We start from the raw sequence: 25,068 nt of genomic DNA, 5'->3' as shown, positions 1-25,068 counted from the left end.
GGGCACCTCAAGGATGCATGTTTTGTACATGTGCTATGTGTAGTTTACTCAGAAAGGGTGCCTGTTGTGTAACTTTAAAGCCTTGCTGTAAAAATGGCCCATTTATGTACCTTAAACCATTTTAAAGGTAAACAGTATCCACATTTCCAGGTGAAAGATCGATATTAAAGGTGCCACTAGTGACAAGGAAAGGTATTTTTCCTGAGAGTGCATTAGGCACGCATTTAAAATGCTGAAGTTCTTCAGAACGTGTCTGCAGGAAACATCGGGAAACAAGAAAAAAGCAGAGCTGTTGCATAAGCTTTATTACAGACGATTAAACAATCATGAGCGCAGAGGAATCTGGTATTTCTTACCCATCACACAACAAACATCTTCCTGCTAATCAGTGGGACACTGTTATTCTTTTATTAAGATGGTACCCTTCCAGAAAACGGAGGAATCAAGACAGCAGGGTAAAGTCACCGATTTAATAAATGTGTTGCGCCTTTAGCTCCAGTTGCAGCATGAGCAGCTTGTGTCAAACACCAGGCCTGTTGCACAATGCTGGAAATAAGTCTGGCCTCCGTTGCACTCGTAGAAATTGTTGCTTTTGGCGGAGAATGGGTAGAGACCATTGGCTTTGCCAACACAGAAAGAGCTGTTCATGCCACTGGTGCCACTAGAGCTTCCTCCGCTGGAGCTTCCACTGCTGGAGCTTCCACTGCTGGAGCCTCCTCCACTAGAACTTCCTCCACTGGCACTAGGGGTTGTGGAGCTCACTCCAGGTATTGGGGGAAGTGGAGTTGCAGGAGGACTGCAGGCTTAAAAGAGAGCAAACTATCATGTTAATAGCTCAGTATTTGACACTAAATGTTTCACTACTCGTTGTTATCATTTTATTTTGCCATATTTTGCAACCTTTATGAAAGGTTAAGTAAAAAGAGAATATGGATACCGCTATTATTAATCCTGTAGAATGTAATTCTTACATTGTTGGTCCAGGTTAAAGGCCTTGTGAAGCACATTAATTAGAGGATATTTGCCCTGGTTACAGAAAGTGCCCAAAAAGTCATCCATGTCAATGGTCCACACCATAGCACCACCAAAGTTGCTTTTCATCAGCCACTGAGCCTGCAGAGACATTTTAAAAACTTTGCTTTATTCTTTTAACATTATATTAACCAGAAATTTGCATAGGCATCTATACATGATGTTGAGGTTAAACTAAACAGAGTAACGTTTACCTTGATCTGGAAGCTCTTGATATTGTCATAGCCAACCCACTGGTTTCCCTGATAGGCATAGGGCACGTCTTGCTGAGAGTTCCACACCTCAGTTGCTCCCCCTTGCAGGAAGGTACAGATCTACCAAGACAAAAAAGATTAAACCAATGAGAGCAAATGTGCAATGGAAGAAAACTCCATACATAATAAACATAATACACATAACCTGCCTGAAGTACCAGTGGATCAAGGTACCTCAAAATAAGCCAATTCCCCAGCTTCCTGAGTGTATTTTCCTGCTGTTCCTGCTCCAGAGATTGGAGCACCAATTCCATGGTTGGCAGGATTTGTCAGGGTAAAAGTGTTTCCATAGGTGGGGAACCCAACAAGAAGCTTCTCTGCAGGAGCACCATTGTTACTCCAGTAATTCATGGCATAGTCCTGAAGATCATCATCAGATTAGTATAAGTGATGAATAGTGTCATTACTCAAACGTAGCAATACTAATGCTTACTAACAGACAAAAGATAATGATTAGCCCATGTCTTCTAGTGGTATGTGAAGGCAGTATTAATTAGAGAGGCTTCTTCAGTTTGCATTTGATGAAGATGAACAGATGAGTGGCAAAATGTGTTCAATATTTAAACATATGTCCAGTGGCTCAGACTTATTACCACTATGACTGAAGTTTTCACTGGAATGTTGATTCCACAAACGTACCACATTAAAGTAGATGTAGTTTCCACTGTCAAAAGAATCCCTGTACAGGGGGCTGCACTCTCCTGTGAAAGGATCCCATGATCCATGCATGTCATAGGACATAACGTTAATCATGTCCAGTGACCTGGGTGAGGAGAGGATCGTAAATAATATCAAACTCATCAGCTACCAACAGCTCAATATATATTGTGAGGGAAACGGCTTTGACTCACTGTCCAAGCTGAGGAATCTGGTAAGCTGTCTCAATGGTGCCCTGACCTGATGAGACGGCAGCAGACATCAGCAGTCGGGCTCTGTTGGTCTGTTTGGCCTCTGCTTCAAATGCAGCCCTCATTTCCTACTCACACATGCATAAAGGAATACAGAATGCTTAGAGAAGATACACCTTTTTCGCATAATTAAAGATGGGTCTGATGTCACGATTTTCACTACTAACCACAATGCCACAAGAATGATGTATGCTTTTTTGAGCAAATATAAAGTACTGTGCAAAAGTCTTAGGCACATGCAAAGATGCCTTCAAAAATAATGAAATTAAATGTTTCAATATTAAAAAAAATATACTATAAAGAGCAGTAAACAGTAATAAATGAAACAAAGTCAATATTTGGTGTAACGCTTTTTTAAAAAAAAAAAATAGTAGCTTCAGTTTTATAAGTTAATGAGCTGTAAGTTTTACTGAGCATCTTGCAGAAGCAACCACAGTTCTTCTGGAGACTTTGACTGTCACACTTGCTTCTTTTTTTTGCAGCAAAACCCAGCAGCCTTCATTATGGTTTTTTGTCTGAAAAGCGTCTCTTATGTAATATGCTGCTTTCTTTACTGACATACAAACATTTTTCTGTAACATTTAATTTTGTGCTGGAAAACTAATGTTTGGAAATCTAAAATGTTTTTGTACTGAATCAGTAATGTAGAAGTCATATAAAAAATAAAAATCTGTAACAAAGTTTGTACTAAAAAAATAGGATGCCTAAGACTTTTGCACAGTACTGTATATCAAGTACAGCATTATTTGATATCTATGAATTTCAGTGTTGAAAAATCAGATACCCACAGCTAACAGAACAGAGAACAGTTGCTGATCTTGTGGCGGGCTTCCCCTGTTGGCTGGGTACTCCCAGTCAATGTCCAATCCATCAAATTCATACTTCCTCAGAAAAGCAATTACAGAATTGATGAAAGTCTGGCGGTTGGCAGCAGTGGCTACCATGGCAGAAAATCTAGTGGGAAGATGGAGAACCTAGTTCAGATTGACATGCCGTATGATTAGTACTTTTGTAATTAATGTTCAAGTTCTTACCCTGAGGAGCCAAAGTTCCACCCACCAACAGACAGAAGAGTTTTCAAGTTTCCGTTCCTGTAAATATGTGTGAGAGAGAAAGACACAAAGGAGGAGAGAGGTGCCACATAGTACAGTTCAGTTTATCACGTTGAGTATATGTGAAAAAACGTTGAGAGGGTAACAGCAGAACACACTCACTTGTCCTTCAAGGCATTGAATTGGCTGTAGAGCTCCACATCATTCCACTCAAATGTAGCAATCTTGTAATCATTGGTCATGGTGGCGAAAGCGTAGAGGAGATGGGTACACAGGCAAGGGTCGATGTCATTGGGCATGTAGATGGTGGGAGGGGGGCGATACTGTGCCCAGTTGGTGAAGTAGCATGATAAAATGTAGGCTGAGCCTGTACAAAGCAGCAGTGTATTTAAAGCAGTTAGTGTTGTTGTTGCATGTTGGTTCCTGAGTAAAAAAAAAAAAACAAAACAAGAAAAACTCACAAATCACACCATCATACTTACCAAGCTGCATATGAAGCAGCAGGGCCAATGCTGGGTGTACAGTGAGAGAAAGAAAGAGACAGAAAAACGTTGTGATCTTGGTTTAATATTATGAGAGTTTTAAGTTTCTCAACACTCAGAGACAATTATGCATCTATCTTAATCAAAGGTTTTTTTTTTTTGTTTTGTTTTTTTCAGCACTTACCCGAAACCAGGACTGCCTTGCCCATCGTTGCCGTGTACAGAGAGTGTGACACAGGACCTGCTCTTTTAAATACCCACAGTTGACCCTCAAACTCTCAAAACACAGCAGAGGTAATGTTTACAGTCGATAGCAGATAGTAAATGGCACTTAAGATTACCAAAATGCCTGCCAAAATACACAGTTGCTATTTATCATAATTCCTGTGTGCTTATACCAATGCAATAATGGATTGTAGCTCTGATGTAGAAATTTCAAGAACACTAAAGAAACAGAATGGTGAAATGAAGCAAGCGCTCAAAAATCAAGTTCTGAATAAACACCTTATAGCATTATTGCTGACAGTCAAGTGCAAATGCTTCCTTAGGACAAAATGAAAAGACAAAGAAATATAGTGTGATACATTTCACGGTTGTTCCTTTAGTGTCATTTATATGTATTATCATATACTGTATACATTAAGATATTGTACAGTACAAGTTGTGCATGGAGCATTTCTCTGTGGAGCTCTCTACAAAAATGATCATTTTAAAATGTAAAAATTGGAAGCTCATTGCATGTGTTTTTAATCATTCATAAATGATCTTTCTCTACTGTTATTAAAAGAAAATGTTCTCACAAAATTATTGGGGCGTTATAATGAAATATATAGCAACCTCTTCTCATCTTTCTACAATGTAACAAACCCAAAAACCAAAGTAAATCTGATTAAATGTTATTATTGTTGTCAACTGTAGGCAGTATAACAGTTTCTTGAGTTGGGAAAGATGTTGTTGTTTTGAAGCATAGTTAGCTTGCTTACTCAGTCATATTAGATAGAAGATAGAAAGCTTTCCAGAAAGGTCCACATAGCATCTGGTCGAGGAATTGAATAAAGTTCTGCAAATTAATATTTGTTGTTATAATTTGTGAATTAATAAATACTTCTTTTTCTGGCAGGTCTGGGGCATAGTGTTAGGGTTAGCATTAAAAAAAAAACCTTCCAGTATAGACCATGCCCTCTTCCAGTTTAAATCCAAATATGAAAACAGATATGATTATTTTGAGCACAAACAGATGCAGATACAAATACAGATAACGGCATTGTTACACACCCCTAATGTGTAAATATTTTATTAATTTGTTATTTACATATAACACATAACATATATTTGGTATATTTTGTTCTTCCACTTACTTATAAGGTTTTAACAATTTAAACATCCTGCTCTCTAAAATATCAGCTTCATTCTATATACAACTTCCAGAAATCTAAAACAGACCACAAGGACAACACATAAGGAGCAACGTGGAATTCCTTATCTGTTATCAGAATATTAAGAATGGTTAGAAATAGGGTACAGCTCTGTCAAGAACTAAAAGGACAATGTAGTAATGATATTGTTATCTAAAAAAAACAAAGTTTGGTTGACTCGACTAATATACAGTCTGTCCCAAAAATGTCCATACATAGGGGAAATTAACACTTTTTAGCAAAATGTCTTCCAAAAATGTCCATACATAGGGGAAATTAACACTTTTTAGCAAAAAAAAAAGTCTTCCAAAAAAAAGTCTTCCAAAAATGTTCATACTTAGTTTATATTATATTGTTTTTTTCAGATAGCCTTTAAGAATGCCTTTGACGAAAGAAGAACATGGCCTAATGGATAGAGAGTCGGACTTGCAACCCGAAGGTGAACCTGAAGGTCGTGGGTTCGAGTCTCGGGTCCAGCAGGGATTGTAGGTGGGGGGAGTGAATGACCAGCGCTCTCTTCCACCCTTAATACCACGAATGAGGTGAGACCCTTGAGCAAGGCACCAAACCCCCAAACTGCTCCCCGGGCGCTGCAGCGAAAAAGGCTGCCCACTGCTCCGGGTGTGTGTTCATGGTGTGTGTGTGTGCACGTGGATGGGTTAAATGCAGAGCACAAATTCCGAGTATGGGTCACCATACTTGGCCACAAGTCACTTCACTTCACTTCAACCGACGTGGTGCTGGTGTACATAGTCCCCTGTGTATGGAGACTTTTGGGACACCCTGTAGTCACTCATGAGTCATTCATTTCATTCAGTCAGTTTTAATATTTCCACAGATAATCAAGTTTTCCATGTTCTCATCACAGGAATTTTGAGTATTTAGAGTATTCTCTGACACTAGTTACTGACACTTGTGTCTGACACAAATGTCTCAGACATTTATTTATATGTAAAATTAAATTTAAAACTATATGTGAACAGAAATTACCTTTTTTATATGGGGGTTCAGTAATATATATTCATACCAATTTAAGAAGGTTATCAACAAAGTCGTTACATAGAAGGTCACTACTGCTTTTAATAGTCCTGGAAACCACAGTGTATGTAATCTCAAATAATGCAAATAAAATACATGATAAGACAAATCTTGACAGAGCATTTTAATGTGCCATTTCTTTGTTTGTATATATATATTTGATTACACAATCAAATCAGCAATAGACTGATGATAAATATCACAAACCTTTACTGTAACCTAAATAGGATAATATGAATGCAAGATATAATAAACATACACATGCATTTAAGCTACAAAAAAAAAGTAGTCAGTGTTCTTTATTTTCAAGCGTATATTCAGGTTTTATTTCTCCCACTCTTGTTGAGACAAGGTTGCATCTTTGTTGAAGTGTTTGGGGTTCAGCTACAATCTGATAACCCACTTCTGAAAGTCTCTTACGTCCAACAGGCCCAAGGGAATTACTAGTTCAGCTGCGGTTAGCATTCCTAGCATCCTCAGCAGCAGTTAGTACCACACATAGCGACCTGCCAATTGGCAAGTGTGATATTGTCTGCTATGTATTTAGGGTCACAGGATGGCTAGCGTTCTGTTTGTAAGAAGTATTTTGAAACCAGCTATGATAGGGATACACTGTGTAGACAGCTCCAGGATTATCGGCACATTTCATTAAAACGTTCAAAAATAAATAGGGATGCATCGATACTGATACTGGTATTGGGTATCAGTCTGATACCTTGCTCATTTACTCATACTCCTAAAAAAGGTCTGATACCAACATATGATATTGTGTGATACTATTAAGTATTGTATGTTTTTAAACAGTAACTTTAATAGAGAGTGCAAGGACGGCCGACCTGAGCATACAGAACAGTATCAGTGAACATGCTCATTAAAAAAGTGTGCAAGGTGCCGTTAATTGCTCACACACTAAGTATTCAGGACCATGGAGCAGTGAAGTGAGCATACAGAGAAACTGTTGCACAAGGAAGAACCTTAGTTCTATGAGCACTTAGCACTGAGACACACACACTTCCTTTCCCCAGGGTGTACGCTTTGCTTGAGGGTCAAAGTGCAGTTCACAGCACCTTGTGCTCACTTTTAATGAGTATGATGACTATTATTACTCGGTGTGCTCAGGTCGGCTACCTTCACACTATCTATTAAAGATAATGGTTAAATGACATGGCATTTAAGGTAGCAATGCATCCCTAATAAATACAGTATGTACTCAATACACACATAGGTTTCCTGGAGCCTTCATGCCAAGTTCCGACTAGATCAGCATGTTTATCCACTCAGTTTATATAGTTTATACTTACATATGTAATTAGTACTCTATTTCACTCCTCCTAACCACCAGGCCAGTGAATATGTCCTGAGGAACTGACCCACCTTAGGACTGACTGGAAAGATGTTCGTAGATGACCACCACCCTTATGCCACTGGAAGAGGGCAGTGTTAAACTTGGAAAACCTGGAGAAGCTGATGCCCAGGTAGCAACAGCCCAGATTTCCTGGAGCAGCACGCTTCTAAATAATGCTCACGAAGAGAAGAAGATCTTCATAGAGATTAGCATGTTACAGTAGGGATCAGGTGTCTGGCTCACCTGTAGGCCATGGTGATCACTATGTCCAACTACAGTGACTTATTTCAACAATCTCTACTTTTGTCTACACTTGCTGTTTATATCATATGTAGAATGTCAGTGTGCAATACTGGTCACTTTATTTATCAGGACTCTAACTCTCAATGCACTAAAGGTAGAATGTAAATGTGCAATTACTATCTCTGGTCACTTACTCAACTACGGTCACTTATTCCATTTCAATCTGTGCTCTGTGTGTCTATATATATATATATATATATATATATATACACTAAACTGTTTACACCAATGTAGAGGGTAATGTGCAGTACTATCACTGGTCACTTTTCAGAATGTTCTGAATGTTCAATGTGCAATATTATGACTTAGTCACCTGCTGTATATACTTTATACTGTATACTTGCTGTACATACATACTTTTATACTATATGGTATACTCACTTTATAGTCTATTTATTGTCAAATGTTAGCTGTTTGTTTTTTATAACACCAGTCAGAAGCAGTGCTCCTAATTTTGTTGTATATAGAGATATACAATGACAATAAAGGCTTTCATTTCATTTCGTTTTTCATTTTATTTCATTTCATTCATTTTCATTTCCCCATGTCTTTCCATCATGACAAATGAGTGGTGATTTGATTTGATGATTGGATTGCAGCTATCCTGTACAGATAGGGCAATATGGTGTGTATGGGGCATAACAAGGAATGCTCTGCAGTATTGCCCTCATGGAATGCTACAAGATCAATCATTTGGTTAACAAAATAGGTGATACTACTTTGGACACAAACCCTTGCTCAACCACAAAGTGAGGGTTTGCATTCAGGAGTGTAAACCCTCGCTGCTAGATCACAGTCTTCAACCTGCACTTCACTCCAAGAAGCCAAACCCACATGTGCAGGTAATCTGGCCAAGGATGCCAAGTCTTTCTGTTAATTTGGGACAACAGATCTATTGAAAGAGGAACCTGCCAAGGTGTTACAACCACTAGAGAGAGCAGCAGTAGAAACCAAGATCTCGTGGGCCACTTCAGGGCCACAAGCAGGTCTTTGTGGCCTGATTGTTGAATTCTGTTCAATATAGACAGAATCAGCAGTAGAGGCTGAAATGCGTACAGTAGACAGTGAGGCCAGTCGTGGGCCATTGCGTACTCACCCTGCAAACTGTCCAGCTCCGCCTGGCAGATCCACAGTTGACAATGAGTCAATTCAGCATCACTGAAGAGGTCTACCTGTGCCTTCTCAAACTTTGCCCAGATTTGTGACACCACTTCAACATGCAGGTGCTACTCTTCTGCTGTCTTGACAGCATGTCTGCTACACTACTGTGTCCTCCCAGCAGGTGAGCAAGGGAGAACCACTCAACCATGCTAGCAGCGCGTATTTACAGGCCCACAGGTCGCTAGATTTCGGGTTATGTGGAAAAACTCATTGCAGCCAAGAAAAGATGACGGGAGATGACAGGAGTCTCTCTCCAGCTTTGGAGGGCAGGGTACCTGAAACTATAAACGCAGTCACAAGCAGTTTTGCAGATAGCTCCAAGAAGAGGTCCCATGACAAAAAAGAAAGGGAAGTAGTGGCTAGAATGATAATGGTATTTATATACTTGGTATCTAGTAAAGGTTTTTATAGCACTTTTTAGGATTTATGTCCTGATGGCCATTGCAAAACATCCAGTTTGTTCATGCAACCATTTCTGTGTTGATTTGTTGTTGAGGCAAGCATATTTGGGGCTAAAATATCGTGGTCTAAAATATCCAGCATGCTTATGCTCATACATAAATGTACTTATATATTTTTCAACTACACATTTATTTATTTATTTATTATTAATTACTTATTATTTATAATTTTGGGGGGCACAGTGGCTTAGTGGTTGGGGTTGGGGGTTCGAATCCTGCCTCTGCCCTGTGTGTGTGGAGTTTGCATGTTTTCTCAATGCTTCAGGGGTTTCCTCCGGGTACTCTGGTTTCCTCCTCCAGTCCAAAGACATGTGCTGTAGGCTGACTGGCATCTCTAAATTGTCCATATTGTGTGAATGACTGTGTGAGTGTGTGTGCAGTTGTGCCCTGTGATGGGTTGGCACTCTGTCCAGGGTGTCCCTGGCTTAGTCTCCTGGGATAGACTCCAGGTTACCCCACGACCCTGTGATAAGCGATACAGAAAATGGATGGATGGATTTATTATTTTATTTATATCCATTACTATCCACTAGTGGTAGACAAGAAAAAAAAATTGTTTGACCAGTTGTTTGAGTTGAATTTAATATTATTATTATTATTATTATTATTATTATTATTATTATTATTATTTATCCCCAATAGCGGTTCTCAGTTAATGTTTTATCACATACTATTTAATATTATTACTATTAATACTAACTACTCTTATGTTCTAGTATGGGCTTTTGTGTTCAACCTTCAAGTTCGCCCCAGCAGCAAAGCATTGTGGGAAGGCATGGAACCGTGAAACGCTAAAGTATGGCGGATGGGGAAGAGCCGTAAGTAGCGTTGAATGAACGAACTGTTTTAGGGACAGATATTGTTGATATTTTGACCAGTAGCCGGTGTAACAAGGACGTGCTTGAATCCTCTTTTCTTCTTTCATTTTAGGGCGAAGAAAAGACAGAGAATAGAGGAGCAGCCTGAGAAGTTAGTGATGAAATGCTAAGCGCTGGCTGCAGGTTTGAGTATTGCACAGCTTAGGGAGTGTGAAAATTCATCCTTTTTCATCTAAGTTCAGTATATAAACATTGCTAAAAAGTGACCCATATAGTTTGGAAAAGTAGTACCGTAAACCCCAAGGTGGAATGTAACCGGTGAATTATTTTGGTTCCGGATTGTGCTTCATTTTAAGCCGTTAACTGGCTAACGGCTAACTAGCGTTAGCTTACCAGCTGTCAACACAAACAAGGCCTGGACACAGATCAGAGAGAAATCATCAGCTAGTCAATGCTCTGTGAAGTGGTGATGAATTTTCACATAATGCACTGTGGCCAATGTTAGCTATCTTGTCTTATTCTATCAAATCAGTCTCGATTGTTGCCTTGTTTTGCTGTAATTTTTGTGTGTATGGGGGGAGTACATTCCACTAAAAGAACTAAATATAGTTATATGAAACTGTATGTGTGTGTGTATATATATATATATATATATATATATATATATATATATATATATATATATATATTATACTCATAAATAAGCCAGACAGACCACAACAGAATCAGTGTGTACCTCTAACAAAATCCAGAGGAATCCTGCTTATTCAAGTCTGGATGTAAAGTCGAGGATAGAATTATTCTCGCTAATTCAAGTCTGGATGTAAAGTCGAGGATAGAATTATTCTCGCTAATTCAAGTCTGGATGTAAAGTCGAGGATAGAATTATTCTCGCTAATTCAAGTCTGGATGTAAAGTCGAGGATAGAATTATTCTCGCTAATTCAAGTCTGGATGTAAAAACTAATCGAGACCCATTCCCACTAATTCAGTCTTGGGTGTAAAATCTAGGTGAGACCTGTTTCCGCTAATTTAATCCTGGATGTTGTAATTGAGGTTCGCGAGTGTGTACACAACTGCAGAAATAGCAAAGTGTCAGATAAAGTGCACAAAGAAAGCAACTTTTCCCCCATGCTGAGCATTAAACTGTAATGTTGTTGTTGTTGTTGTTGTTCTTTCGGCTGCTCCCGTTTGGGGTCGCCAGAGCCGATCATTGGTCCACATATTTGATTTGGCACAGTTTTTACGCCAGATGCCCTTCCTGAAGCAGTCTTCTCCAGTTTTATCTGGGCTTGGGACCGGCACTGGAAGTGCACTGTCTTGTGCAACCCCAGTGGCTGGGGTCAGTTCCCTGGCAGGGAATCGAACCCGGGCCACACTGGTGACAGCACCAAGGCCTAACCACTAGTGCTCCAGGGATCCTGAGAATTAAACTGTAATAAGAGTACATAATTACAGCAAAAGAAAACACCTTGTGCATTAATAACGCCAAGGAATCTGGTCTTAAGAAAATGGGCAACAGAAAAACACTAGTTTTTAAATTCTTCATGGACAAAACTAATAATAACTCCTAAAGCATTATAAAAATCTACTTTTTTGATTAGGTGTAAGATCTAAGTTGGCAGCAATTTGTTGGATGGTTCTGCTTCGGCTCATCGTTCCCAAGTACTGTTTAATCCATGATGTCATGTGGTTCTTCCAGAATCTATCAAACAAGCTTAAGCTGTTGAACTGAGCAGGTTTGTCCAGAAGCAATGCCACAGGTTTAGGTTTAGCATCCTTCATGCAACCATACCTTAAAATATTACCTAAATGAAACTACCTTGAAAATGGTAATTAAAATACAAATGATCCCCGTAACAAGTAAACGTAAAGAAATGTAGCAGTTTCGCTTTTAAACAGCATGCTTGCACTGAATCTCAAGATGCCCTTGGGGTAGAATACTGCAAAAGTGTCCTGAGTGCAGAGCCTGCTCACACACTGCACACTTAAACATTCATTCAGTCATCTTCAGTTATCCTGGTCAGGGTCATGGTGCAGTATGCACTGGATGGGTTGCCTGTCCATCGCAGGGCATCATGTGTGCACACACACACACATGCATGCACACACTCATTCACACCTAGGGGCAGTTTAGAGTGGTCAATCCCACACAGGGTGAACATGCTGTTAATGTCATTTTCTTTGGAAATGTGAATTCATAAGTAGACAAACATGAACGTTTGCTTTATATATATTCATTTGGACGGTTATATGGACTTGTTTCTGGTCTGTATTTATTTCCTGGATGAAAATCATTTCAAATTAAGCAATCGGATTTTGCTCTCCAGAATGGCAGTGGATGTTAGCAGCAGCAGTGATTGGGATGGGCGATGGAGCCACGTGCAGAAGTTTCTGGAGAGGTCTGGACCCTTCACGCACCCTGATTTTGAACCAAGCGAGGAGGTGAATAACTAATAGATTTAGTCAATAAATTGAATTAAATATGGTTCTATCTTTTGCAAATAGCTTTATTGTTTCTGTGTTGTTGTTGTTTTTTTTTTTTTGCAGACACTCCAGTTTTTATTGGAAACATGCAAAATTCTAGTGATTGGAGCAGGAGGTCTTGGCTGTGAGCTACTAAAAAACCTGGTAATGCTCACATACAGGTAGAAGATGGGTTAGGCAATCAAATACACCATTTGTGTATGTAAATCTCAGCTATTTGCTTTTGCTAACCAGGGTCTACACCGAACACACTGCTCAACATTAGTGTGTGTGTCTTAGTGAGTGTGTTATTTTTATCCTCCTCCTTTAGGCACTGTCAGGGTTTCGGAACATCCATGTCGTAGATATGGACACTATTGACGTGTCGAATCTGAACAGACAATTCCTCTTCAGGCAAGGATTCAGTTTATTCAGCTGAATTACTACTGCTTCATTTCAGATCAAAGTTGTTGGTAAGCAGGTTTAATGTTGAGCTTTTGTGTTTAAAGGCCTAAGGATGTCGGGCGTCCCAAGGCTGAGGTGGCAGCTGACTTCATCAACAGTCGAGTTCCAGGATGTCATGTTGTACCGTATCCTTCATTGCATAGACGGGCTGCTTATGTATTCTGTTGCAGTGGAATGTATATAAATGGATAAATGCCTTGTTCTTCTGTATTTTGATACTTTGCTTCCTTAACTGGTGTAATTTAGACACTTTAAGAAAATTCAAGATTTCGATGAATCTTTTTACAGACGTAAGTTTCACATCCCAACAGGGCCTGGCTTTTAATTGGGCAGTTATATATTGTTATGAAGAAATTGTTGCTTCATCTTCTCTGTTTTTTTGGCGGGGGGGTTCTTGTGCAGAATTCCACATAATTGTGTGCGGGCTGGACTCCATCATTGCTCGCCGCTGGATGAATGGAATGCTGGTGAGAAGTGCTGCAAAGCTCCCATCATTTCTCTGTCATCTGCATATTCACAAATATTTAAAATGTTCCAGCTACAATGTCAGTGTTAATTCAAACTCAGTAGCTGATCTGGATTAAATATGAATGCACTGAGAATGCATTAAGAATGATAGTGCACACGTGTAAATCTATGCTAAGTGTCTGGTTTAGAGCCAGATCACCTATTTCTGTAGTGAAAAGGTGGAATTGGATGATGAAATGTCTGTAGCGTGATCTTGCTAGACACTTGTTTGTGTGTGCTCCCTTCAGTTGTCATTGCTTATCTATGAAGATGGGGTTTTGGATCCCAGCTCCATAATCCCACTAATAGATGGAGGTACAGAAGGCTTTAAAGGGAACCTGAGGGTCATCTTGCCAGGAATGACAGCCTGTATAGACTGCACACTGGAGCTGTATCCCCCGCAGGTAGCCTGGTTTCTTGCATAAACTGGTCCAGTGCTGTGGAAAAGTATTTCTTCTTTTTTGCATATTTGTCACACGTACTTGTTTCAGATCTTCAAACTAAATTTAATACAAGACAGGCTCAACCTGTGTAAACACAAAGTACAGATTTTAAATGGTCATTTAATGTATTGAAGGACAAAAGTTATCCAACACCAACTGGCTCTGTGTGGAAAAGTGATTGCCCCCTTAGTTACTCTGTCAACCAGATTTAACTGATAATTGGGTTCAATTTGACCAGATACACCCAGGCTTGATTACTGCCAGCACTGTTGAATCTAAACATCACTTAAATAGCAATGTGAAATGTTAAAATGTCTCAGCAAGCAGCACTCTATGCTGGGATTTATAAGAAATTCTGGAAGAAAGGGAAAGAAAGTTATTCAAATATATCAGTCTGGAAAGGGTTACAACGCTATTTCTAAAGCTGTGGGACTCCAGTGAACTATAGTGAGAGGCATTATCTCCAAATGGAGAAAACTTGGAACAGTAGTGACTCTTCCCAGAAGTGTCTGGCTTGCCAAAATTCCTCGCATCGTCAACTCCTCCAGGAAGTCTCAAAAGAACCCAGATGAACATCTGAGGAACCGCAGGCCTCTCTCACCTCAGAGAAGATCAGCATTCATGACTCCACCATCAGAATGAGACTGAGCAAAAATGGTATCCATGGAAGGGGTGCAAGGTGAAAACCACTGCTAACCAAGAGGACCATAAAGGCTCGTCTCGCATTTGCAAAAAAAAAAAAAAAAAAACACATTGATGGCCTCCACATTTTGGAATAATGGTCTTATGGACTGATTAAAAGTGGAAAGTGGAACATTTTGGAAGACATAAGTCTCATTACATCAGGCATAAAGCTAACAGCATTCCACAATAAGAACATCATACCAACAGTCAAACATGGTGGTGGTATTATGATAGCGTGGGGATGCTTTGCTGTTTCAGGGCCTGGGCGACATGGCGTAATTGACGGAACTATGAATTCTGCTCTCTGTCAGAAAATCTGGAAGAAGAATTTCCATTATTTTCATTATTTCATGATCTTGTCATTAGTTCCTGATCTTGGGTCCAGTGTTGTTGCTGCTAAAGCTAGAACAACCATTTATTAAGTTTAGGGAGGCAGTTAGTTTTTTTATATTGGTGATATAGGCCTTGCATAACATTTTCCTTCAGTAAATGAAATGATCAAATAAAATGAAAAAATACTTTTTCACACCACTGAAGCTTAATTTAGAACATTTAACCTGATGTATATTAATATATGAGAGTGTTGTCATAGCACCCAGTAATCATGTATTGATTAAAGTATGAATAGTTTTTCCTCAGATAGAATGTGTAGTTATGTTTGATTCAGTGTTTTGAGACTGAGGGTGCCTGTGGTTCTGTTGTGTGTTTCCAGATTAATTTCCCAATGTGCACTATTGCATCAATGCCACGGCTGCCTGAGCACTGCATCGAGTATGTGAGAATACTGCAGTGGCCCAAAGAGAAACCATTTGGAGGTAGTACATTCCATCTCTCCATCTCTGGCAGACGCTTCATTTTGCCACAATTATTCTTATGCATAAGATCATGCAAAAAAAAGAGTTTACAATATGTCTGCCTGGTACATACACTATATGGCCAAACATACTCACCGTCCACTTTATTAGGAACACCTTTACACCTGCTCAATCATGCAGTTTCCTAATCAGCCAATCATGTGGCAGCAGCGCAATGCAAAAAATCATGCAGATATAGGTCAAGAGCTTCAGTTAATGTTCGCATCATCGATCAGAATGGGTTAAAAAGTGTGATCTCTGTGACTTTGGTCATGGTATGGATGTTGGTGCCAGATGAGCTGGTTTGAGTATTTCAGAAATTTATAATCAACTTAATAATTAACAGAATATTGCAGAATCTGTTGATATGTACATTTTCAGTCTTCTCGAAAATGTATGATATATCAGTAGAAAGTAATCCCAAAAGACCACCAATGACCAGATATTATATGGGTAGTGGACCATTGTCGGCATAACAGGGATCCTGGTCCGCTAGTGTGTGAGACATTGGTGCAGACATATCAGGCACAGCAGCATTGCTTCTCAGTGTCACTGCTGGGTTCAGAAAAGTCAGACAATTAACTGGTCATCAGCAGTCCAGAGACTGGCAACTGACCAAGATGATTACCTTAGACTGTGCGTTATTGTTATGGTGGTCTTTTTGCATTGGTGAATGGAGTAGAGTGTGGCTGATAAATTGTTCAAGGGCTACAGATGGGCTGCAGTCAGAGCAGGCCAGTTCACTCATGGCATTAACATGGGTCCTGAGTGATCTGATCATAAGTACAAAGAGCTAAGTACAGGTGTGAACAGGGTCCAGTGTTTTTCAGAGACGCATAGTGATTCGATCGCTCAAACCACTTTCCAGAAGGGGTTTGGGATGCATATATCCACATAATATTTGTAATGTAAAAGCAATAGTGTCTTTTTTGTACCACCTAATTGACTGCATCATTGCCCTAGCCTGAAAATATGTAATGATTGCACGCAACGGTAGAGTTGTGCATTGCTAGGCTAATGGGTAAAGTCAGTGTTATAACAGCAGAGACAAAACCAGCCTGTAGCATTTATAAGTTTCATTAGAAGAAGAATATTGATGTAATAAATGTGAGCGAAACTCTTCCTTCAGTGAAAATGGTGTAAAATCCGATCACAAGTGGTCACTGGAGACGCATTCATAATGCCAAGTGTAAACCGCAGTGCATTTCGTCTGTCCACTTGTGATTGGATCGTTCAAGATGTGCCCTCATATGACAGGTTTATGCAATATATTAACAAAGTGGCCTGTCTGATAGGTGTACCTGATTCAACAGCCAATGGGTTTAGGTACAAGGTAGGTATAACGAATACCTGCCAGTGGTTAAGGCTCTGGACTACTGTTCAGAAGGTTGCGAGTTCAAACTGCCAGTATCGGGCCCTTGAACAAAGCCCTTAACACACTCTGCTGCAGGTGTTCTGTCATGGCTGATCATGCACCTTGGCTTCATAACAATTTCACTGTAATGCACTTGTATATGTAACAGTATAGGCTATCTTCTTTAAAAATGTCCATTCAGTGAATTAGGCTAATGAATTAATCAGCGTAAGTAGTGAAAAAGCACACAGATGTAGTGAGATATGCTGAAATGAAAGCATTTCCTAACTCTGTGCAGATGATGTAGCTCTGGATGGTGATAATCCTGAACACATTCAGTGGGTGTTCCAGAAGTCTCTGGAGAGAGCAGCTGAGTTCAACATCACTGGAGTCACTTACAGACTCACACAAGGTAACTGCGTGAGGAAGCTGGGGGTTGAGTTGCTGTAGTACCTTTAAATAGTTTATGAGCAATTCATATATACCATAAGTACTCTGCTCCAAGGTTCACTTTCTGATTCATTAGGTTTCTCGCTCTGGTCTTTCAGGTGTGGTTAAACGAATTATCCCTGCTGTTGCATCCACCAATGCGGTCATCGCAGGTATGTCCAGACCAGGACACACACACTGCTCCTCTCTGTTTCTCTGTACCTGCTTTAATTCCAAAATACAAAGAGTACAGTATGTAACCTAATCCTTAGAATCCAATGAACATACTTTGCAGCCATTTTGCTCTCAGTATTCTTGGTTTTCATAACTCAGGAATCATTTATTGCTCAGAAATAAGATGCATATCATTAGAAACAGATGGACTTTCTTTTCCAAATATTGTTGTGAATCTTCGGTTATTTTGTCAAAGGTGCAAATCTGTAATGTCAATGAAAACATCAGAGGATTATGCTCACACTAGCTCTATAGTTATAGTTCATAAAGACATAGCATAACATTTTTTTTAGGTGCTGAGAGTGTAATATTACCCCAAACTGAATCACTGAACCTAATAATACGCAATTTTATCTTCCAAATTCTTTTGGTTTTACGTATTAATAAGAGATAATACAAGACTGAGTCAAATGGAGACCTTAATTTTTTTTTATTTTGTATTGTTTATTGCATATAGGTGTCACAAAAGTGTATCTTTTTTTTTCTTTTTTCTTTTTTTAAACGTAATATCCATTTTGTTCTAAGTGAAGTGTGCCAGAGCTTTAACAAGTGTCCTCGTTCCTCTAGGAATTTGATTAGATTCTAATTTATGCTGCACCTTTAAGTTTTTTATTTGACTAACCTGTGAGATAACGCAAGACAATATCAATAAAAAATAATAGCCATATAACTAGAGAATGTTCCATCAAAGTCATATATTTCCAGATCACATGACATCTGTATAGCCAGTGATTTCCTGAAAAAAATCAGATAATATGAATTCCTGTAGTGATTGCAGTATTTGGAGCATAGTATAAAGAAGTGGGGAAAATGCTCAAAAATAGGCTCTATTGGTTAATACACTAGGTGTGAAATGTTTATTTATTAATAAATCTTTAACAAAATGAAAGTGCTTCATAAACACATGATGCTTGTTGTATTATATTTTTGCTTGTTGCTATTGAATGTAGAAATGTGTTGCAGTTTATTTAATGGAAAAAACGTTGCAAGGCTACATATGTAACGGTAGTTCTGCGACTGAGTGGAAGACCATCAAAGTGGTCTCTTTTAGAAATAATGGAGTTTTCCTATATGATCGATTTTGAGTACCACTAGCAAAGTTGTTGCCAAATGACTTAACCCCACCTGGTAACCTCGAAAAGGTCCCTGCTACATCACACTTGTCTTACGGCCATTCTTGTCGAACTGAGCTCCCATGTGGCTTACATATGAACCTTCTACTGGACTTTATTTCTGCCCCTGTGGAGATTTCCTTCAGGACTGTGTGTGGACATGTATCATTGTTGTCATGAGGGTTTGTAATACGTCATGATGCTGCACATCACCAGGCATCTATCATAAATAGAGCAAACACTATACTCTATTGAGAATGTGAATTACTCTACATTTTTTTCCTATTGAGGAAGTGAGTCACATAAGGTGTTGATACTGTCCTTTAGGCTATTTAGAATGAAAATCACTGTGCTGATAATTAAGCAATATTGCACGAGCAAGAGTGCTGTTATCAGCATGGCTGTGATTCGGCCGTAGGCTATTTTGCTCCGTCGGCGCAAATAATTCCCAGAGAGGCGACAGCTGGATAGAGCGTTGCGAGCTATTGCTAGAATTGGAATTTTATGTAGCAAACACAGACAAGTGGAGTGATTCAAACAGTGAAATATACCACTGCTGTTATACTAAATATCAGTACTCTTTGTAATTAGATTTGTACGCAGTCCAATTAGTGGACTAGAAATAACTGTTGATAAAGATTCTTTTTTTTTTTTTGAGGATAATCACTTAGCATTCTGATTTTGCACTCTATTGAGGATAATAATCACTCAGAGTCTTAATACTGTTTTATTAAGGGTGAGGATTGTTCAAACACATCACAAATGGGTTTGCGATGAAACAACATTCAGTCTGTAGAATCTGGCGAAGACGATGAGGACCTATTAGTAATGTGAACAGCAGATGGAACTATGGTCTGTTTGGCCAGAACGCTGGCTGAAGTGTCATCTGGAACAGTGACAGCGATAGGAAAGGCATAGAATTGTTGATTTGACCAATCAATTGCCAGTGCATCCTGGATCAAAGCCTTTTTCTCTGCCTGTCCATGTACCACAGTGAGCAATGAGAGCTCTCTCTCTCTCTCTCTGTTTACAAAAAGCTGGAATTCCACACTGCTGTAGATGTTCCAGATGAACCGTACCAGCTTGTGGATTCGCAATTCTCTGAGTGCAGAGATGCAATATTCTTCGTTATACTTCTGGGGTCACTGCTGTCTATCCATGCAAGAAGGAGACAGTTAGTATATGGCCAGAGAATTCATTCAAAAGTCAGTATATGGGCAGCCTGTCATAAATTTCTGACCGCCTTTCCAATCGGGACAGCTATTTTCTGTCAAAAAGACTTGTATGGTCTTCGTGCCTATGAACTGCACAGTCTGCTCAGGTGTCAAATGGCTCTTATTGTAATTGACTTTCAATCCGTATGTGTGAGATTAGTAGCCCTGTCAGGTTTTTCACTTGCTGTCCAGGCAGCAGTTAATTGTCCAGATAGGGGAATACACACAGGCCTTGGCATTGGAGAGACTGTACGGCGATTCTCACACATTTTGTGAACACCCAGGGTGCTCCAGCTACTGGAAGCAAGCAAACAGGAAAACTTCACTATTTCAGATGAAGACCACTGTGGTGGTCTGGAACAAAGTAATGCTGAACCGTAGAACCAGACGTGTGAACCAGAACTGTGAAATGTGCAATTATTGTTATATCTATTTATTTGTGTTTGGTTTTTTGCAGCTGCTTGCGCTACAGAAGTTTTTAAGATTGCTACAAGGTGACACATTTAAGGCATATCAATATTGAGTGCATTTTATGAGACTGTTTGTATGAGACACTAATATTTGGTTTTGTTTTTCAGTGCTTATATTCCTTTGAATAATTATCTGGTGTTTAATGATGTGGATGGCTTGTACACCTACACCTTTGAGGCAGAGCGAAAGGTAAGCTTGCTGTTTTCATTCGCAAATTATCCTTATACATTACGATTGAGTCAACTTAGAGCTGCACATTCTTTTGGTCCCTAAAAAGTGTATTGTATTTTGCTGTCTTTGGCCAATGTCCGTCTAACAGGAGAATTGCTCGGCATGTAGTCAAGTTCCTCAGAAGCTACAATTCCCACCGTCTGCTAAACTACAGGAAGTACTGGAGTATCTGACTGAAAATGCCTCCTTGTGAGTACTGCAGCATGTCTTCTACCATATCAGTGTCCTTCACTGACGTATGGGAGCATATTAATTGATGGGTGTTTCATAATTTCAGGCAAATGAAATCTCCAGCTATCACTGCAACACTTGAAGGCAAAAACAAAACTCTTTACTTACAGGTAAGAGTTTGTAAAACTTCAAATTATGTCTGAAATGGTTTTGAAAGGTCATTAACATACTTGCATGTTGTTTGTCTAGACCGTAGCTTCAATTGAAGAAAGAACAAGGCCCAATCTCTGCAAAACTTTAAAAGGTGAGAGAAACAGTCAGCTCCAGAATTATTGGCACCCTTGGTAATGATGGGTTTTGTAAATTGTTTTGGGAGAGATTCTGTGTTGAGTGTTATAGGAGAAGACTTAATGCTGTGTTGGCAAAGGGAGGTTGCACAAAGTACTAAATGCAGGGGTATCAATAATTGTGACACATTGTTAAAATAAATATATCTTTTGAAAAAAAGTTTTGATTTTCTTTTTTATTTTCTCTCATTTTTAATGTGAGTGTAAGGTATTTAATTAGAATTTTTTCCCCATAACCTTTTTTTTACCGTTCAATGCCAAGGGTGCCAGTAATTTTATATATATTAAAATTATTGATTTAATACGTATGAATTTAATCATGAATGTTAATGGAATAACTATGCTTTACATTCTAGTTACACTCAAAAGTCACTTGACCCTGAATATTTTCTCTTTTTTTATGCATTTGTTTGTTTGGATTGATCCAGAGCTGGGATTGGCTGATGGACAGGAGTTAGCTGTTGCGGATGTCACCACTCCTCAAACAGTCCTCTTCAAGCTTAACTTCACATCCTGAACACAACTAGTCCTGGACACTATATAATAGCCCCTTAGTAATAGAATACTGCACCAATGGTGTCGTCTACATGGCTGCCTCTCATTTACAGAAAAGATGTATTGGACCTTATTAGATGAAATTGAATAATATTTAAGAATATGTTTCATTGTGTAAATAAGGCACTTTGCAGTATATGAATGCAGCAGTTCTGCTATTATTGCGTTCTCTTAATCACCTAAAAAGCTCCTGAAAAGCTTTCTCACTTCTACAGCCACTTGAAGATTCATTTTATAAACCAGCTTCACAAACCATGAGAGCGTGAAGGAGAGATTAATAGCACACACAGCATTCTACACTGGGGATGAAGGTCTATTTTGAGCATTTAATGATGGTTAATGTTTTTATTAAAAAGTTTTTTTTTTTGTCCATCTGCTTAAATGTAAATATCGCTGATCACTTGTATGCTTGTCAGTGAAAATGCTCTGTAATAAAAGGAAGTCTTTGCAGGGGTTTTTGAAGAAACTTTTCCCATTTTAGTAATTGCATATCACACCCTCAAAAGTTTGTGGTATGTACATCTTCCAGTTGTACATGCAAGTATATTAACACAGGCGCTAATGTCACAGGTGCAGTTTTATCATTCATCACTTGTCATGCATCACCACAGTAGTATTACTGTATCTTTTACAAGACACCCCTTTATGCTATTAGAAACATTTTTCCAGCTTAATATTTTTCCACCACATCTGGGCAATATGTGCAATTACCACAAATAAAAATTTTCTCTGTAGTAGGAAAAACAGGAAAAAAAATCCTCAAAACTCTATTACAATGGAAACATAAGGGTAATTTGTTACATTCTGTCAGTAAATGTATAAAATGCACAACTATATAATGCAAATTCATAACTATAATATCATTAACAATAAAGGTATGATTAGGATGACAGACATTAGGTCTTACCTAAAGCCATCTATTTCAATCAATTTCTTTTATTGTGTAAATGTGCAAATCAGCAAAAATGTGTACATGTTTTTTTTATATCCATTGTTGTATCCATGCATCATTAGGTATTTCCAGATTTACATAGCAATGCATAATAACAAATTCATCCTTCTGATTAACGAATTATAAAAAATACCTTTTGTACATTTCTGTCCCACACAAATGTTTCACATAAGCACTTCTTAACTGTTCATTAAACATTTTGAGTAAACAGGATTAACTTTTTTTCTCAGTACAAGGAAATGTTAAAATTCTTTGTCATCATTTTGCTTATGGTAGCGAAGATAAATAGAAGTTAGAGAAAAACATTGGAGTATTACTTTCTAAGTAGCATTGGTAGTTGTTATGCCAGCAAACAAGATATGTATACATATATGTGGTCAAAATAAAAATGTACATAATTCTTTCATTGTTTATAAGGATAATCACTTTAAATTAGCAGAGTCCTAATAGGTAAATAACTGAGTGTCCAGTTTACTATTTGATGAATGCTTCTTCTCCAGCAGGCATGTGAGAGCAGTGAAAAACTCACTAATGGCTGTCTGATTAATGATGGTCTTGTAGTGTAACTGTATTAATTCCGATCTGTTTCTGGAGCTCATGACTCAGAGGCAAACGTTGGGTCACTTTGAACTGACAAGCTATAGAGCAAGATTCATTTGTTATTCATGAAATTTCAAAGTAGGCTATGAAAAACCTCAAAATATCATTACTCCTTATGGAAATGTCAATCTGGTAAAAATATTTTGTCAACCCTTCATTTGACTTTAACATTTATATGACAGATTACAACCTATGGAGTCTTTATGTTTAAAATGTAAGAGTGACTTAAATTTTCTGTGCAGTTGTACTGCATATATTGTCCATATATCTTTACCAGTAAGAAACAGAGCACACAAATAGATTCAACTATATTCAGATTTTATTAGTTAAAAGTGTTTATGTCCTTTATAAAAGACAATTTCCAATTAACTTTCTTCATATAAGAAGGCGGCCTTGGAAAAGGCCTAATGAAATTAAACTATTTACATTTACACTATTTGGCAGATGCCTTTATCCAGGGAAACTTACATTTATCTCATTTATACAGCTGAGCAGTTGAGGGTTAAGGGCCTTGCTCAAGGGCCCAGCAGTGGCAGCTTGGTGGTGCTGGGGTTTAAACACATGACCTTCTGATCAGTAGTCCAACATCTTAACCACTGAGCTACCACTGCCCTAAAAAGCTCATGTGGGCAGATTTAGGCCCAATGAAAGTGTGAAGATTATTTTGTCTGCTTCCTAAAATAAGCAGATTATCTTCTATTATCATTCTGTGATCACAGTGTTTTTTTTAAGTGGCTCCTGTTGTTTACACTCTACATGGTGCTGAATTATAGGCAGAAGAGGACTACATTTAAAATCTGAACACTCACTGTAGGGGAGGACGTGGATATGTTAAAAAAGAAGAAGAAGAACTCCTACATAACACAATACCACATAGTGATGTATAACAGTGTCTCTGCTTGGAGTCTGATTGCATTTTCCAAGAGGACAACATAAAATAACACACAATGTACCAAAAGTGAATGATTTGCTTTTGGGTCAGTTTTTTGTTTCTGAGACTTGTTCAGCGGATGAGACACATAAGAGAAAGTCTTAAGTAATCGTTGTTGTGTAGGTTCATCTCATTTTCAAATATTGGGGCAAATCAGTTTGTGTTACATACACTTTCAAAAAGGTTTTGTGGTATCCATGCAGCATTAGGTACGCCAAATATAGCAATACACAATAAATTCTTCCTTCTGAAAAAGTAACCCCATCTCTGAAAAGATGAATAATACAAATTATGGGTTTAAATTACAAATATATTTGAAGAATTCATTAAAATGTTTAAAAACGTTTCACATAAGCGTTTATTAACTCTTTTGGGAGACTTTTGGATTTGTTCAAAGTATTGTTTGAACAATTGAGGTTTATCAATACAATGTTAAAAAAAAAAAAAAACAGGTCTGTTGTTTTGCACAAAAGGTGTAATATATACTTTTTTAAAAATTTCTCTTTAAAATGTAGCCTGCTCTGCTTCACTCAGTTCAGTAAAGTTACAAAACTGTACTTTTCCTTGTTTCTGGGGAAAATACCATCAAGGGGACATGTTTTTGTAGCCTTAGTGTAGCCTAGTCTTTTACCTAGCAAAGTGTGTGTGGTGTACCTTTAGTAATAGTTCTACTTTAAATTATTCGTTAAAGGTTTTCACCAGGTAGAATACACATACTAAAGTTACACAACGGCTCGTTGATGGCACACCAGCAATAAGGAAAGGTGCAGTTTGGTAGCC

At 38.4% G+C, this 25,068-nt stretch overlaps 2 protein-coding genes across 5 annotated transcripts; one reads left to right on the top strand and one right to left on the bottom strand.

Moving 5' to 3' along the window:
* Positions 1–193: 193 nt before the first annotated feature.
* On the bottom strand, positions 194–3,966 carry LOC113530710 (acidic mammalian chitinase-like). Its single transcript, XM_053240697.1, has 11 exons — positions 3,913–3,966; positions 3,729–3,758; positions 3,409–3,613; positions 3,229–3,285; positions 2,983–3,148; positions 2,138–2,262; positions 1,926–2,049; positions 1,461–1,646; positions 1,227–1,346; positions 972–1,113; positions 194–803 (listed from the first exon to the last, which is right to left on the bottom strand). The coding sequence occupies exons 1-11, from the start codon at positions 3,935–3,937 to the stop codon at positions 490–492; spliced, it is 1,494 nt and encodes a 497-aa protein (XP_053096672.1). The 5' UTR covers positions 3,938–3,966; the 3' UTR covers positions 194–489.
* Positions 3,967–10,168: 6,202 nt separating this feature from the next.
* uba3 (ubiquitin-like modifier activating enzyme 3) lies at positions 10,169–22,255 on the top strand. Of its 4 annotated transcripts, XM_026920995.3 has the most exons (19): positions 10,235–10,269; positions 10,382–10,420; positions 11,873–12,007; positions 12,599–12,713; positions 12,819–12,899; positions 13,066–13,148; positions 13,244–13,324; positions 13,446–13,489; positions 13,602–13,666; positions 13,955–14,110; positions 15,546–15,648; positions 17,340–17,453; positions 17,590–17,643; positions 20,488–20,524; positions 20,609–20,690; positions 20,821–20,921; positions 21,010–21,073; positions 21,153–21,207; positions 21,679–22,255. In XM_026920995.3, exons 4-19 carry the CDS (start codon positions 12,600–12,602, stop codon positions 21,765–21,767), a joined length of 1,323 nt encoding a protein of 440 aa, XP_026776796.1. In that variant the 5' UTR covers positions 10,235–10,269; positions 10,382–10,420; positions 11,873–12,007; position 12,599; the 3' UTR covers positions 21,768–22,255. The 4 variants fall into 4 exon arrangements, with proteins under 4 accessions (XP_026776794.1, XP_026776795.1, XP_026776796.1 ...); XM_026920993.3 differs by lacking the exon at positions 11,873–12,007 and having other exon boundaries at positions 10,169–10,269; XM_026920994.3 differs by lacking the exon at positions 11,873–12,007 and having other exon boundaries at positions 10,195–10,269; positions 10,382–10,452.
* The last annotated feature ends 2,813 nt before the right edge of the window (positions 22,256–25,068 follow it).

The sequence above is a fragment of the Pangasianodon hypophthalmus genome, chromosome 16 (genome assembly GCF_027358585.1).
Source record: "Pangasianodon hypophthalmus isolate fPanHyp1 chromosome 16, fPanHyp1.pri, whole genome shotgun sequence".
NCBI classification, from domain to species: domain Eukaryota; kingdom Metazoa; phylum Chordata; class Actinopteri; order Siluriformes; family Pangasiidae; genus Pangasianodon; species Pangasianodon hypophthalmus.
The sequence above is the reverse complement of the archived record's forward strand: the minus strand, read 5'-3'. Positions and strand labels throughout refer to the sequence as shown.